This window comes from Marmota flaviventris, chromosome 7, assembly GCF_047511675.1.
Source record: "Marmota flaviventris isolate mMarFla1 chromosome 7, mMarFla1.hap1, whole genome shotgun sequence".
Classification (NCBI taxonomy): domain Eukaryota; kingdom Metazoa; phylum Chordata; class Mammalia; order Rodentia; family Sciuridae; genus Marmota; species Marmota flaviventris.
Window position 1 is genome coordinate 52,710,415 of NC_092504.1, and position 17,847 is coordinate 52,728,261.

Sequence of the window (17,847 nt, forward strand, 5' to 3'; positions counted from 1 at the left end):
GCAGAAAATTAAAGAAGGTAACCACTTTGGGGTCATGCAAGTAAGAGCTTGAACTGACGTAACTCTGAGGCCAAGTGTCTCCATAAGTTTTCTATGATAATGTCTCATTTGTATTACCAATAATTCAATAGAAGTTCTTATGAGTCAATAATTCATAGTAACAAGTCTTCACAGATGTTGTACCTTATCTGTACTATTCTCTCACTTATTGATCTAAATATATCCTGAATATACTATTTTGATATCTAATAACACCTCAAAATTAACATACGAAAACCTGAAATCTTAAAATCCTTTGAAATTTTTTTTCTCTCATTCCTTTCCTCATCTCAGTAAACAGTAGCTATTTCTCTCACTCTAATCCATTTATATTTCCTTAGTGTTATCTTCACAAAATATCCTGAATCTAACAATTCCCATCTCCTCCCTTCACCATCCTCCTAAAACTAGTCACACCAGGTTTCCATTTTTGCTTAGTCCTGGTTTCCTCTCTCCTGAGCAGTAAAAATGATCCTTTTAAAAGATGAGTCAACTGTGTCACTTTATTTTTTTATTTTTATTCCCCACCCACTTTTATTTTTTTTCACATGTGAATTTTATTTTATTTTATTTTTTTTGACATATCATATTTCATACATTTGATTCAAGCAGATTATGAACTCCCATTTTTACCCCATATACATATTGCAGATTCACATTGGTTACACATCCACTTTATTTTTTAAATCTTCAAGTAGTTTCTCGATATATTTTATCTAACCTCTCTATCATGGCCTGACTGTCCAAATTTATCTTCCCTAGCTCACTCAGCTCCAGCCACACTCGCTCTCTTAATTTTCCTGAGACAAGGCAAGTATGCCCCACCAGGAATTACAATTACTGTTCCCTTGATTTGATATACTCTACATCTAGTTATTTGTATGGCTCCCTCCCTCTACTCATATATGGGCTCTGAAAGATCATAATAGCCTCTTATACTACCATTATAAACTAGTATCACACTCTATCCTTTTGTTCACTTCCATTCCTATAACCTCCTTTCCATGTCCATACATTATCTGCTTTGTTTGTCCTTCTCATCTATCAGTGTATGAAATACTTATCTGTATTGTCCCTCTAGAATGTAAACTACATGAGCAAGGGACTTTGTTCATGGCTTTGTTTTTCCACAGCTATTTCCCTACACCTAGGAATTTCTTTTTTTTTTTTTTTTAATATTTATTTTTTAGTTTTCAGCAGACACAACATCTTTGTTTGTATGTGGTACTGAGGATCGAACCCGGGCCGCACGCATGCCAGGTGAGCTTGAGCCACATCCCCAGCCCATTTTTACCTATCTATCTATCTATTTATTTATTTATTTTTTTACCTAGGAATTTCTGCATAATTGATTTAAACAAAATGTCTATCGATGACCCAATTAAATTATGTCCTCAAGATTTTTTTCTATATAATAGGAGTATAAATCAAACAAAAAACCCCTTACACAGTAATTTTTTAGTACCTCTTAATGAATATAATTTAAATAAAAATACTTACTTTCATCTGATTTTACCACCCACCAATCAGATGGACGCCTGGAAATCCTATGACTTCTCATGACAGCAATAGTCACTTCTTCGGATACAAGTTTATTCTTCTTGGACTCACTTGAAAAATGCTTCTTTCTAGATTCTTCCTTATTGTTTTTGGTGCCTCTATTTATTTTCTTATCTCCTAAAATCAAAAAAAAAAAAAAAAAAATAGAACTTACTAAATTGAGCCTATAGACTTCATCTCAAGTTTTTAAAATTTACATGTTTTTAAGATTTCTAACTTTCTGATTAAATGCAAGCTTTCATATGGCTTGATAATTCTGATATACTACTAAACTAAAATATAAATTAGCTTACAAAAGGAAAAAAATATATTGTTCCTTCTTACCACTTACCAAGTTAAAATCAAGTTAAAATAGGTAACTACTGTTTTTCATTTTGAAATAATTAATGATTTTTTACAATCTATTTTTTGGAAGATTTTAAATTATAAGCCTTGAAAATAAATTATTTTGGACTATTCAGATTGGCCAAATTTATGCATAGTTAAAACTGCATGTGTTATTTAATCTGTAGTCAGATACAGGATGACAGAAGAGGCAAGAAAAATTCAAAACATAACAAGTCTGGCATTGCTGGTTTTGATGATGGAGGAGGATCATGAGCCAAGGAATATACGTTTCAAGAAGAAAAGGCAAGGGAACAGATATTCTTGCAAAGTCACCAGAAGGAAATACAGTTCCACCAACACATTGGTTTTAGCCCAGTGAAACTTCTGACCTATAGTACTATAAGTTATTAAATATGTGTTGTTTTAAGATACTAAGTGTATGGTAATTTTTTAAAACAGAAAATTCACAATAACTAAACTATGGAACCCTTCAACAGATGAAAGGATAAAGAAAATGTAGTACATATCACAATGGAATATTTCTCAGCCATAAAAAAGAATGAAGGGGAGGTTCACTGGATTGGACAGGAAGAATGGGGGGGGGGGCGGTGGAGAAAATTACAACTGGTATAATGATTAAACAGAACATCATATTCACAGAACAATCTAGACAGGACAACGTGTTAAAGTGTATAGGTACTCAATAAATGTATAATATTTCAACTACAGGAACCATTCTTCAAGTATACATCCTTCATTTATTGTCTTCTCTTAAGAAATCATGGATTGATCAAAATTCTCTACTTTAAAATTTTGTAAAATCATATTCTGCTTAAGGGAATAGTTAAGATAAAAACTTTCTTATAATATCACCGTTAGATTAGTCAGATTCTTAAAATGGCCAACAAATTATTAGAAACTAAAGGAAATTTAAAAAATAAAGAACAAATATGATAAAAAGAATATAGGACATGGCCAACATTTACAAAAGGGGTCCTCAAAATAGAAAAGGTAGTTTTTTCCACCTCTACTTCAAGCAGAATAAAGAAAGGCAAACAGACAAAACTTGTAAACTACTACTTTGGGTAATATACAGTCTATCTTACAGAGTATACCAAAAGAGCACAAAAATTAAATAATTCATTGATAACCTTATTAAACTGGATTTTTTTTAACAAAAATAACCTTTTTTTTGAGAGAGAGAGAGAGAGAGAATTTTTTTAATATTTATTTTTTAGTTTTCGGCGGACACAATATCTTTGTTTGTATGTGGTGCTGAGGATTGAACCCGGCCGCACGCATGCCAGGTGAGCGCACTACCGATTGAGCCACATCCCCAGCCCAAAAAATAACCTTTAATATTATATTCTAATATACTCTTTCTCACCTCTGTATTTGCAATATCATGTAGTCATCTAGAATTTTCAGGTACATACACAATTCTGGTTAGTCAACAGCATTTTCTGGTTAGCTATTTTTTCCACTGAGCATTGAAAATATCTTCACATTTTAAAAAATTTCTTAGCAGAACTGAAAAAATAGGAGCTGTATGGTAGGACAGATCCTGGACAAGATTTATTTTAATCTTTTTTCAGTGTTACTTCCTCCTTTACAAGATTGTCAAGAAGGATTAAATTACATTATATACATTTATAAAGGTGCCCAATAAATTTGCTAGTGTTTTTTTCTTCCATTAACTGTTCTTAAGAGAATTCAATTCTATGACCCCTTTTCTATTAACTGAAAGTGTTACAAAGAACATAAACTGAGGAGCTGGAGTTGTGGCTCTGTGGTAAAGCGCTTGCCTAGCATGTGAGGCACTGGGTTCAATTCTCAGCACTGCATATAAATAAAGGTCCACTGACAACTAAAAAAATATTTTTAAAAAATGCCCTTGATTTCATTATCCTCTATTAAAAAAATAAAAAAGAAGAAGAAGACTATAAACTGACCTTTTCTTCATGACTAAATGTAACTACAAATCCCAATCACTAAACAATGATGATATATTAAGGAGAGCAGCCACACTCTAAGTATAGGACAATTCCAGTTTATACTTATTGTCCTGACATTCTCATTCATAAAAGTAGCCTCATTAGGATGATAAATTATAGGACCACCTAAGATACAAATATCTACTGTGATCTTGGTTAGATAATTGTTTTTTGTGCCTCCACGTTCATTTTGTACATGTAAGTACATTTATCTGTTGGTCTACAGACCCCACTAAAATGATACTGTTAACAGTAGAAATTATGTTTCAGTAATCTTTTTGATTTTCATACCAAAACTGTCTGGCACTTAATAACATAAATTAGTGAATGATAGAAGAGCATGTATGTAGCTATACTGATATACAGTGGGTATATTGGGTATAATAGGTTTTACCCCATTTATATTTTAATACTCTTAAGAATTTGATTCTGTTTCACTTGTGTTTTAAAAACTAATCTTTGCCTTTTATTCTTCCCTCTATATGTGATGGGATCTTAGAAACTAAACAAAAATTAAAGTTGAAATTAAATTATACATAACATAAACTGATTCTAAAAATGAACCTATAGAATTTTGAAACTCTCTGTAGATTTAGGTTTACTTTGCCTACTTCTCAAAGCTACACAGGGATGTTAAAAATGTAAATTATAAAATAATATTCAGTTAATATTCAACGTAAATACTTACCCACAGGTAGTATAGGTGTTTTGAATATATTATCATTTCTCATCCCTTCACAATCTTCTCCATTTCTGTCTAAATTTTTTTGCAACTTGTCTTGAGCAGAGTGTGACATATTTACATTTTTATCTTTAGACTGTTCCAGATCAAGCTGTTTTTTAACTACATTGGCCTTAAATTTTCTTCTCTGATTTTGTTTTATTGGCGTTTTGTTTTCAGATGGTTTTTTGGCATTTTCAGAAGAGATTTCATATTTTGTAGATCTATCAATATTTTCCAATTCATCTGTCAAAGAACTTGTATCCACTTTTTTTTCATCACAGGGTTGAAATTTCTGTTCTGGGTGAGCTTTATGCAAATGCTGGTCACTTTTCAAAGTGTTAGGTAATACACTGCGATGTTTTTCTCTTGCCTTCTTACCTTGAAGGACTGCAGTGCTCTCAGCAGGGGATATTGTGGGTTGTTTCAGAGATCCACCCTTTCTTGGTATTGTAATCCAAGATCCACTGGCAAAACTTCTATCTGACTCATCAATTACAAATTCATCTTCTAACAACTTCATATCATTTAGAGGAGATGAATGAGGTGGAGCAGTCACTATATGCTTAACAATGGGACTAAAACAGGATTATTATTTTAACAGCTTAAAAAAATGAAGTTTTATCTTTGTTTACTGAAAAAAATTATATAAGAAATAAAATCTACATATCTGTTAAAAGAGCAGTTCATACTTCTCAATTTTCCCTTAATTTTATAAATCCTTCCTTTTAAATGATCACTCTCATTTATGTCACTAACAGGATCGTAAAAATTTAGAGATGGCAACTAATTTGATGCCCCCCAATATAAACTAAAAAATGAAACCCAGATGAGAAATCATAACCCAGAAACATTAACTTATAATCCAAAATGGATGATAGTGTGTGTATACATAAACACACACACACACACACACACACACACACACACAGAAACACACATAATATTTTATTAAATTATAAGTTAAACAGATGCCTTTTGGGGTCTGAATTTCTTCATATTGACAGTATTATTTCTGAGAAACCTCCAAATCTAATATTTTAATTGAACTCTACTAAATTACAAGGGACTAATTTCTTCTAATTTTTTCATATCCCAAAGGACTTCATACATAGAACCACCAAATATAATGTAAAAATTCATTCCAAGTTTGAATATTTCACACATGTTCACATACATTTCAATACTATAATCATAATTGGATGATATTTAAAGGTAGCATAAGCACAAATGGAATCTAATCATGTTTGCATATTCTAGCCCTCTTTTTCCACATCCCAACCTAACTTATTATATTATATAAATATTGTCATAATTTCCCACATTTAGTGCTATAAAGGGATAACAAAACAATTTGAAAATTGTTAACTACAATCCCAATCTAACATTAAGTACAATCTACAATCTAATATTAACTCTAATACAATCTAATTATTCAAAGGATAGTAAGCTGATGGATTCATCTTACATTTCCTTGCTTTTATGGTAACAGACTTGAGTAAACCACAGGCTTTAATGAGATATGCAAAATCAAAACTTAGGATAAATTTCGAAACTCCAAAGCTGGCATATACACTCCTGGTTTCCGCCTTTTTCAATTGGATAAGGATGTTTCCTTAATGTTTAGTCAAAGCAGAAGCAAAGGTAGAATAGAAAAAAAAAGATTACCTTTCTTTCCCTTTTTATTAGAGGATTCTAAGATAAAATTCCTTCTCTACTCTTTTAATCTCATACTCCTAATAAATCTTATAAAACAGAGAATGTTAATACACTGCTGGTAGTAGAGTTTTACAGATTTATGTAATTAGAAAACTGTGTAAAAACTAACACAGTAGTACATGTACACAATGCAATGTCACTCAGCCACAAAGAAAATTACATTATGGCATTTGCCAGTACATGGATGGAACTGGAGACTATCATGATAAGTGAAGTAAGCCAATCCCAAAACCTGAAGGCCAAATGTTCTCTCTAATATGCAGATGATGACTCACAATGGGGGTGTGGGGGGAGTACCAGATTGGACAGGGAGGAGTGAGTGAAGAGAAGGGAGGGGGATGGAGATGGGAAAGACAGTAGAATGAATGGGACATAATTTTCCTAAGCTAATATATGAATACACCACTAGTGTAACTCTACATCATGTACAATCACAAAAATGGGAAGTATCATGGTTTAGATGTGAGGTGTCCCCCAAAGCTCATGTGTGAGACAATGTAAGAAGGTTCAGGAGAAATGACTGGGTTGTGACTCTTAACCCAATCAGTGAATTAATCGCCCAACAGGGATTAATTGAGTGGTAACTGAAATAGAAGGGAAGATGTGAGGATTGGGGGCATGGGTTTGGGGTATATGTTTGTATCTGGCAAGTGGAGATCTCTCTCTCTTTCTGTTTCCTGACCATCATGTGAGTTGCTTCCCTCTGCCACACTCTTCCACCATGATGTCCTGCCTCACCCAGCTTTCAGGAATGGAGCAGGACTTCTATGGACTAAGACCTCTGAAAACATGAGCCCCGAGATAAACTTTTTCTCCTCTACACTTGTTCTGGTTGGGTCTTTTAGTCACAGTGGTGAAAAAGCTTACTATAACAGGAAGTTACACTCCATGTATGTATGATATGTCAAAATACATTCTACTGTCATGTATAACTAAAAAGAACAAAAAAAATTAAAAAAAGAAAATCGCATTTATGTTAGCAACAAATTAAAAAAATATATATATATATGAAACACGAATAAAAGACCACAATGACTGAATGCCCAATGGATATATTGTTTTTCCTACTTTTAAGTAAATAATCAAACTGTTACAAATAAATACAATTAGATTTATAGTATATTATTTGTAACATCTATTAGTTTTTGTATATAAAGAGGTAAAGCTAAGAATTTTTAAATGAAGTCTTTCCAACTAGCCAATTAAGAACTGCCAAATTTGTTCCCCTTCTACTTCAAGGGATTTCCATCTAGTCAGTTATTCAAACCAAAGATACCCTTAGGAAACAACTTTGACACTATTAAAGTTCAGAATAGGCCACGATTACTTCTGACTAAGTGAGAAAGAATAGGCCACGATTACTTCTGACTAAGTGAGAAAGACTTTGCGGCCTTTGAGCTGCAAGAAGTTGGTCATGAGGAAATGCAAGAAACATAAACAGAAGGAAGACCATAAGTAAAAGCAGTGATACTAGAAAGCACAGGAAATAATGACTTGCTACATTTGGCTCTAGCAAGTAAACTACCTTTATTTACTAGTTTATCAAAAAGGACATTAAAAAACACACAATTACCCTTTCAAACGCTATAACTAACCCCAAGTGTAACATATTTGTCTCAATTGGTGGGGAACACATGCATATAAGTGATTTTGTGTGTGTGTGTGTGTGTGTGTGTGTGTGTAACTGGGAAATTAATTATGGGAACAGAGACTGAAGAAAATGGGAATTTCATTTATTGATTCAACATGTTTTTATAAAAAACATCCTAATATGTTGATAAGTACTCTAATAGACTGAACAGAAAATATAAAACAACTCTAAACTCCTGGAATGGGAGACTTACATCTTAACTAAAAATACATACCTAAAATTGTAAAACTATAATATGAAGCAAGCAACTATCTAAACAAAACAAAACAATAAAGTAAAACTTTAAAAATGTAGAAGTCTAGTATAGACCTTAAAAAGAAACAGCAATTAGCAGATGAAAAAGGAAAAATCTATGGCAAAGCAAATACATATGCAAATATATAAGACCAAGAAGATAAAAACAGATAATTAGGGAGGGTGAAATACCAGCTGAAATTTGTTCTATGGACCAATACTTCTCAATCCTGACTGACATTATTTATATAAATGTGAAGCCAGGGTTAAAATCACTACACAGATATTTCAAAACCAAGGAAGGTCTTTGATCCATTTTTCCCCATTGTCCCAGATGTGGAATACCTATGAAGACTTAAATATAGTATACAGTATATAATGCAATGATATAACATTATTATACAATAATAATGTTAATAATAATATTAACATTAATGTAGCAATATAAGCTCTAGATTATGATTTCCAAACCCTTTTAATGCACCTGTGTCAATTTCATTGAAATATCTGAAGAATTTAAAAGTTGGGACTTAGTGGGTTAAATAGAAATGAACACATTAAATTTATTTTAGGATTATCATTTTACTGACACAGAAGAAATAGAAAAAAGATTTAAAACCTGAAATAGTGAAATACAAGTAGTCTTATATAATTCTATTTATAAAGACTGTCTTCATTTTTTGATATCACAAACCAGAAAAAATGATGAGCCAGAGCAATGAGAACTGAATAAACTCATTTTTTTTTTTTCATATCTAATTTAGTGTCTATTAAAGAATGGTTTGGGGAGTGATTTACTGGTTTAAAAAATGAAAAAATTGGTGCTGGGATTGTGGCTCAGCGGTAGAGCCCTTGCCTAGCATTTGTGAGGTCCTGGGTTCAATCCTTAGCACCACATAAAAATAAATAAAATAAAGATACTGTGTCCAACTACAACTAAAAAATACATTTTTTAAAAAAATGAAAAAATTACCTCTATAGAGCAGGCAAAATTTCAATAAAAATTTGCATTAATTAGCAACCTGGGTGGCTAAGGCAGGAGAATCCTGAGTTTGGGGCCAGTCTAAGCAATGTAACAAGACCCCATCTCAAAAAATAAAAATAAAATTTTAACCAATTAAATGATTTATTTCTAGATAAATGAACAGTAGGAATTTGAAGATATGGTTCATAGAATAGAAAAGGAAAAAAAAAATGTCTCAAAGGACAGTTTCTTAATAACTCACCTGAATTCACTTTTTCTTTTTACAGTTTCTAAAAACAATGTTGAAAAGCTCTTTTTAGTTTGTGGTTGAATTTCATGTTCCAAATCCTGTACACTTTTCTGAAATGTTTCTGATGGCTTCCTTTCTTGTTGTCCTTCTGGTATTTTATTCTCTACTTCTGATACTTTATTCTCTATTTCTACTTTTTTTAAAATAAAATCTTCAAAGTTTAACCTAAAAGGGCAAGAGAAAAACAAGCTAAGTGCACCCATAAACTCTGTTATTTGAGTCTTACTGAACTTACAGTATTGGTACAGACCACTTATGAAATTTTGCACTGAGCCTTACAATGGTTAAATTATTAACCAAGAAAATGTGTAGCTTAGAACACTGGTTCTCAGAGTACTGTGACAGACTACACTTTAAATAGTAAAGTCTTAGAATATTCAGACAAAAATATTAAGACTTAACTCCTTAGCTCCAGGAAACACATAAGACAGATCAGATATTAGATTCATTGTAAAAGCCTACAATAACAAAGGATCTTAAATAACCTACTTTTCTTCCTAAAGGTCAAAGGGACTCCAAGAAATGGAACTAGATTTACAATTCATCTACAATAACATATACTCTTTCCTAGCCCAGAAATGACCTACATTTGCAATTTTAAATAATATAGTAGGGATAGGTTGTTCTTTAGGAAGTTATAGAAAACTTACACCAGAACAATAATTTTCCCGGAGACTATAAAAAGGTTTACTTCCTCACTTCTCTCAAGTAAACTTTTAAGGTCTTCTTTATCAATCATAAAATGAAGATATAGAAAGAGATATTGTTTTTCTCATGACATGTTAAAACCCATTAATAATCACTGCAAAACTACATGGAAGACCGAATTACCACTATTTAATAGTAAAATACTATTTACAAATAGAAAAATTTTTAAAGCATGATTACTACTATTTAAATAAAGATTACCTTTTTTTGGTTTTAAGAGAAATCTCTGTACTTGAAGACAGCATATTTAACGAATTTCCAAAAGTATAAGTCTCTCTCTTTTGAGCAAGAGATGAACTAGTATTTTGTGATACAGATGTTTTTGCATCCAAAAGAACAGCAGGTGAGCCAACAGATAAGTAAAATTCTTCCTCAGCTTCACTAGGATGGTCACTTGGTTTTTTACTTGACATTTTTTTCAAGTCGGGTGTATTTCTAGAAACAATATCAGTTGCCAGGATTTTCTGAAGAACTTCATGGCCCTGTACTAGAAGAAAATTATACAAGGATTCTTGTTCATTAAAATAGTATTAGAATTAAAGGTGCAATATTTTAATTAGAAGTTTTCAGAAGACTGTTTTCAGAACATTCATAATCAAAGACATGATTAAAATACAAAAATACTTTAAAAGTTCTAATTATCAATTAATGAACTAAACTTGTTATCTAAAGCTCTGAAAAGACAGAAATACTCAAAGAAAATTCACAAGTTTATTGATAACATCTCAAAATATGAAAAATCTATGAAAAGCTAAAATAATAAAGTAACCTAGAGTAATCACAAAGATTCTTCTATCTTTAGCTAAAAGCTAGTAAGCAAGGACAATTAAAGAGCATACACACACACACACACACACACACGATACACAGTTTGTATAAAGCAATTCATATTTATGTGTGTACATATGAAGATGGTGCCTATGTATATATCTATTAATCTATATATACATATACATGAATTTACAAACACATATGTATATTCTTCCTTAACCCTCAATCTTCAAAAATCAAGGAAAAAAAATGGCTGGGTAGCATTCATAATAATTCATACCATAAAAAACAAAGCCTAAAAACTTAAAGTACAACCAAAAAGGGCTGTTGGGGAGCTGGGGATGTGGCTCAAGCGATAGCGCGCTCGCCTGGCATGTGTGCGGCCCGGGTTCGATCCTCAGCACCACATACAAACAAAGATGTTGTGTCTGCCGAAAACTAAAAAAAATAAATATTAAAATTCTCTCTCTCTCTTTAAAAAAAAAAAAAAAGGGCTTTTGGTTCTGGAATGAGATAGCATTTACTTGTTTCTCCCTGTAAGTATCCTAAATTCATTAGAAACTCTCCGTCAATCAACAATAATAGGACTCTCAAAGCTGGGAGAAAGAAGGCAGACTCAACTAGCAATCTCAAGACTTAAACCATTAAGGCCCAAGCTTTCAATTCTATGAATATTTCAACAAAATTGACATAGGTGCATTAAAATAGGTTGGAAATCATAATCTAGAGACTACATACATAATTATATTAATTAATAATATTAATACAACATAATCATATAATTATTCTCATCATGGTATTATATATTTACTATTACATATTAAAGTCTTTATAGGTGTTCCAGATCTGAGAAGATAGGACAAAACAGGTTAAAGAACAACAGACAATGCAGTAAGTCTTTTTGTTTTCCTGTTTATCTGTCACACACTTCTGGACTGGGCCATGATGAGGCATGCAACCCAGATCAACAGTAGGCAAAAGGGGAAAGAGGAAATTCACATTCTCTGAATAAGGAAAACACAACAGAGACTAGTGGGAAATCTCAACCCTCTACAACATAGTCCAAGGGGTACTCCATTCTGTTTACTGTGGCACAGCAACAAAGCCATGGACTGTGCTATAGAACAACAGTAGAGAAGGAAAGCCCCTATCAATTTAGGTCTCATTCCAACAATCAGTGGTGACAAGAAGTATGACCCATAAACACTGCAGAACAGTGAAACTTCTGTTATTTCTAGCCCCTACTTCACATTCTAAGTTAATATTTGAATGTGTACCACACTTCACAGCCAAGGCAGTTAGACAGTTTAATCTGAGGGAAGAACAACATTTAAGAAAGATTTAAGAAAGTCTAGCATACCCCATATAAGGAGACCCAAGCCTAGCAGTTTCTGACTGCAATCGACCATGAATAACAGGACATCAGGAAGCTCAAGAAAGTACTTTACACCCACCCCAGAGACATTTTAAACCCATGAACATGAATTGAACTAGAATTCTAAAATCATCAGAAAATGAAGCAGAACAAAATACCACTGCTAGGAATAAAGACCACACAAGTAAGGAAAAACCTACACATTAAAACAAAACAAGTCAACTATGTGTTATAACAACAGACTTAAATGTGATCAAAAATTTACTAACCTAAAAACCCAAATATCCAAAATACAATAAAAATGAATCATTAACATATAAAAAAGAACAGAATAAAACATAATCTGAACAAGAAAATAAATGGATGAGATCTATTAGATGTTGGAATCATTTAACGATATTTAAAAGTAGATACCATAAAATGTTTTAACAATTACAACGCTCCTGAAATAAAAGACAGAAACTCCAGAGTTATCAAAAAAAACTAGCTTTTTGAAAATTAGCCCTTTTTATAGATGAACATAACTATCGAAATGTTTTAATTTAAAGCTCTCTAATGACAATAATGTTGAACAAATCAAAACCACAATAAGAGACTACTATGCACCATTAGGACAGTTATTAAACAAAAACAACAAAACAGAAAATAACTATTAGTGATAATGTGAAGAAATTAGAACCCATAATCACTGCCTGTAGAAATATAAAATGATACCAAGAAAATATAATAGATTTTTTAAAAATTAAAAATAGCCAGGCATGGAAGTACACACCTATAATTCCTGATACTGGGGAGGCTCAGACAGGAGGAGTGCAACCTTAACTATTTAGTAAGACCTTGTCTAAAAGTTTAAAAATTTTAAAAACTGGGAATGTAAACCAGGGGTAAGACACCCTATGTTCTATTCCCAGTACTGCAAAACAAATTTTTTAAAAAATAAGTAAAAATAAAAATAGATTTGATAATAGTATGAAAGTTGAAAAAGTTTTTCTAGTTATTAGATCTGCATAGTAAATAACTCTATATAACATGGTCACATAAAATCACCACTTAGGTTTATGGAGCCTATGGGCCACAAATCTGGCAGGCCCAATAAGTATACCTTATCTCTGCTCCCACAGGGCCTAGAATCATGCTCCTAAGTCTGGGGCCAGGAATCATCTGAAAACTTGCTTAAATGTCTGATACCTGATTCTGGCTAGAGGCTGGGTGCCTATTTCTTACCATATGGACTTTCATCCACAAAGGACAAATGTGAAAAGAGAAAAGAGACAGAGAAATAGGGATTTTGATATCTCCAACAAGCCAAAGACAGTCATACAGCTTTTGATAACCTAATCTTGGAAGTTGATAATATTACATATTCCATATTTAATACAGGATATATAGAAACAATCTCATTGAAGTGGGCTGGGGAAAATGATGCTGACCTGTTGGGAGCTACCACACAGAAGTGAGCACAGACCCTAAGCCTTGAGCGACAGAGACTGGTTTCTGCTGCGTGCTGAAACAGGTGGATCTCACCTCCTCTCAGCAGGGGAATGATGCTCTGGGAGTGGGCATCACCCAATGAAACTGGACTACACCCCACTGAAACCCAATCTCTATTCTCATTTGGGTTGAATGTCTTTCTCCCCAATTAAATAGAGGATTTTCAGGTGGTTCGCTCTCTCTTTTTTCAATGGACCCTTAAAGTCAAGAGACATCCCTGATTCCTGCAAGCAAAAGATATTTCTGTGTGTTGCTTGCTTCTTTCGTCATTTTCTTAAGTTATTGGTGCAGCCAGCTCTTGTGAACCCAGCTCAGGTCGCCATCCCGGGTATACGGCAATACTGACCAAAGCAAATTTAGAAATGAGTGCAATCTACAAGACCAAAGGCAGTGACTATATAAGTTCTATAGTTTGGTTGATTAAAATGATTTCCATAGGGTGTGAGTCAACAATTATGATATGGTTATATATGTAAAAGAAATTTAAAAACTAAATGAATGAATGGTAAATGATGTATGCCAGGCTTTTCACTCATGGAATGGGTACTTACAAACATGGGAATATACAGAATAATCCACACAACAATTCATTCAAGTTGGAGACATCAGTATAGACTCAGATTCAGTTTTTTTTAAAAAAAATCAGTTTAAAAAAAAAAATATTCTTCCTTGAAGCAATGGATATCTCTACAATCTCTACAATAGAGTCAGCAAATACTTAAGATAAATCTGGAGCATCTTGTAGCTCCAGAAAATAATAATGTACTCAAAAACAACAACAAAAATGGGGTATAGCAAAGGTACACACAAGCTAATGAAAGAGTATATAATGGCCAAAGCTATCGCAATTTGTATAACAAAATTAATAAATGCTATTGGACTATAAATCAAAGTATAAAATAAAGTTCTTACCTCAAAAAGTAGAAAAAAAGAGCAAGACAAACACAAGCCAAGCAAAGGAACAGAAAAACAGTAGAAGCCAATGAAACTGACAACAGGAAAACTATACAAAAAATTAATGAAATAAAAAGATAGTTCTTTGGAAAAAATTAATAAAATTGATAAACCTCTATCAAAATTGACAAAGATTAAAAAAAAAAGGAATCAACATCTGGAAGAAAACAGGGTATATCACAACAGATCCTATAGCCTCTGAAAAGATAATAGGATAATGCTATGAACAACCTTGAGCTCATAAATTAAAATTATAAGAAATTGATGAATTCCTTAAAATCTACAAAAATATAAAAGTTTAGCCAACATGAAATAGATAACCTAAAAAATCCTATAACTATTACAGAATTAAATTTGTAGTTTAGAAGCTCTTAAAAAAGAAATTTCCTCAATCTGGTGATTTCATTGGAGAATATTACAGAAAACATTCAATGAATTAATACCCATTTGACAGTTTCTCTTAGAAAAGGAAATAATTTCCAATTCATTTAAGGCAAGTACTACCTTCTACCCAAACCATACAAACAGCATTTAAAAAATAAAACTATAGATCAACATTTCCAATAAACTTGTATGCAAAAATCCTCAAAAAAATTTCAACAAATCACACCCAACAACAGGTATGTAAAGAGCAGTAATGCACACATGATAACTGACATTCATAGTACAACAAGAGCAAACGTTTTCAAGTGTCTACAAATCATTGATGAAGACAGATAACATCCTGTGTCATAAAATAAATTTTCACAAACTTTAAAGAAATAAAGTCATATAGTACAGGCTGTGCCACAAAAGAATCAAGATTAGAAATTAGGAAAAAATAAAAAATATTCCAAATTCTTAAAAATTAATGCACTTCTAAATAACCAGTATGTTAAGGAAGTCCTAAAGGATATTTAAAAAATATAGAAATAAGTGAAATCAATAGAAAACACCAAAATCTATAGAAATGTGGTTACAGCAGTGCTGAGAAAGAACTTTATACAAAATGCATACATTTGAAGAGGAAAGGTCTCACAAGTCAATACTACACCAAGAACAATAGACATAAAATAACAGATACCTCTCCTTATTCGATGACATAGTCAAATGGCTTTAAAAAACCTAAAATCCAGATTCGGATATTTTAATGTTTGGAATTAATTTTTTAAAAATCTTGGTGTTAGATTAAAAATTTTCTGTATTTAAATAATTAGCCCCTTATTACTAAGTTCTATTCAGAACAGAGCAAAAACTATAATACAGCTAGAATTAACCTTAATAAGAAATTTGGTAAGCTAAAACTAAACAGTGAAGTAGATGAGGAGGCAGGAGACAGACTAACATTTTTTAAAGTTTTTTTTTTCACTGCAAAATATAAAATAACTAGAATTCGCCACTCTAGCCATCTATAAGCACAAAAATTCTGTGATATTAGCACATTCAGAGCAATATGGAGCTTTTACCATTATCTAGAACTTTTTCATCATCCAATAAAAGCTCTATACCTAGGGTAACTCAGCATTACTTTTCAACAACCCCCAGCCAAAGATAAATGGTTTCAAGAGTTAAATTTTATTTCAATTGGAAATAAAATAGGAAAAGGATATGAACAGACATAGACAATTCATTATAATCTGATAAAATCATATTCCAAAAGCCAATAAACTTAAGGAAAAATATTCAAACTCAATGGCAATCATGGAAATGGACACTAAAGTAACAATGAAATTGCTTAACACCAACAGAACTATCAAAATCTTACAAAATATTAGAATAATAGTCTATCAGGTAAAAATTACTCTTACATTGTTGGATTGAAAGAAAATTTTTAACAGTCTCTTCAGAAAGAACATAAAGACATAGACACATACCCACACATGTGCTTAGACATTTTTTTACTTATGAGCACCAACAAAAGCAAGGATGGATTCTCAAAAGTTGGTTACCTCACCAGGATGATGGAGTAATGATAAGATTTTTCTTTTAAATCTTTGACTCTGTTCCCTCAAATGGAGTACTCTTCTAATTTGAAAAATAAAGATAAAGAAAACTTAGCCAGGAAAGGTGGCACAGACCTGTAATCCCAGCAACTCAGGAGGTAAATAAGAGTATAACAACTCCTAGGTTAACCTGAGTAACTTAGTGAGACTATATCTCAAACTACAAAATAAAAAGGGCTGGGAATGTGTGGCTCAGTGATGGAGTGCCCCTGGGTTCAATTCTTAATGGTAGCAAGTTCACTGAATAAAGGATATGGAACAAAAGGAAAAAAAAAAACAAAAAACAAAAGAAGACAAACAAAAAGTACTGATCATGACTTGAGATTCAAAAACACATCCATCAGTTTCTCTCTCTCTCTCTCTCTCACACACACACACACACACACACACACACAATATGCCAAAAACAACACCACACTCATTTCTACCAAGGCTGACCCTAACCTCTTCACTTGAGCCAACACATGCTCCACCGTTGGCATTTCTAACTTTTTAGAAACTAGAAACTAGAAATTACATCTAGGCAATAACACCCACAAGGATGTAACCAACCTGATTTGTGGGCAGTTTCATTTGGTTCTATAATGTCTTGCAGAGGGGCTTCCTTCTTCCTTGAAGAAACTGGAACTGACTTTGAATGTGATTTCTAGCATAGAAGAAATACATTAGATCTACTTTATTAAATTATCAATTCTTATTAAACACATTTGTTCTTAAAATGGAAAAAAAAACATTTTAAAACAACAAACCAGTTGTTAGAGACAATATGCTAAAGTAACTTCTGGTACTGAACACATTATGGCATATTCATCTAATATTACATATGCTAACAGTAAAACAAACCATAGTAATATGAATTGAATGAAGAAATGATTGTTTTACAAAGTTGTTTTACAAACAATTTTACAAAGTTGCAAAATTACATAATCCCAATTAGGTAAAGTCCAGATAGATGTAAGGAAATAGAAAATACTATATTTAGGAATTCACTCTATGCAGGAAAGAGTTAACACAGCTGAACATTTAAAGGGTCTTCTTACAGGGCTT

The 17,847-nt window shown here is 32.3% G+C and overlaps 1 protein-coding gene across 4 annotated transcripts in view; it reads right to left on the reverse strand.

Annotated features, from left to right (window-relative positions):
- Cenpc (centromere protein C) overlaps positions 1-17,847 on the reverse strand; it is a 60,370-nt gene that overhangs the window by 27,361 nt on the left and 15,162 nt on the right. For 2 of the 4 annotated variants that reach the window (XM_071614318.1, XM_027947352.2), the window contains exons 5-9: positions 17,353-17,446; positions 10,429-10,714; positions 9,472-9,684; positions 4,609-5,219; positions 1,540-1,716 (exon numbers count right to left, since the gene is read on the reverse strand). In XM_071614318.1, coding sequence (XP_071470419.1) covers positions 1,540-1,716; positions 4,609-5,219; positions 9,472-9,684; positions 10,429-10,714; positions 17,353-17,446 — 1,381 coding nt within the window. The remainder of the gene's footprint in view (positions 1-1,539; positions 1,717-4,608; positions 5,220-9,471; positions 9,685-10,428; positions 10,715-17,352; positions 17,447-17,847) is intronic. The other 2 variants (XM_071614319.1, XM_071614320.1) reach the window with 2 other exon arrangements.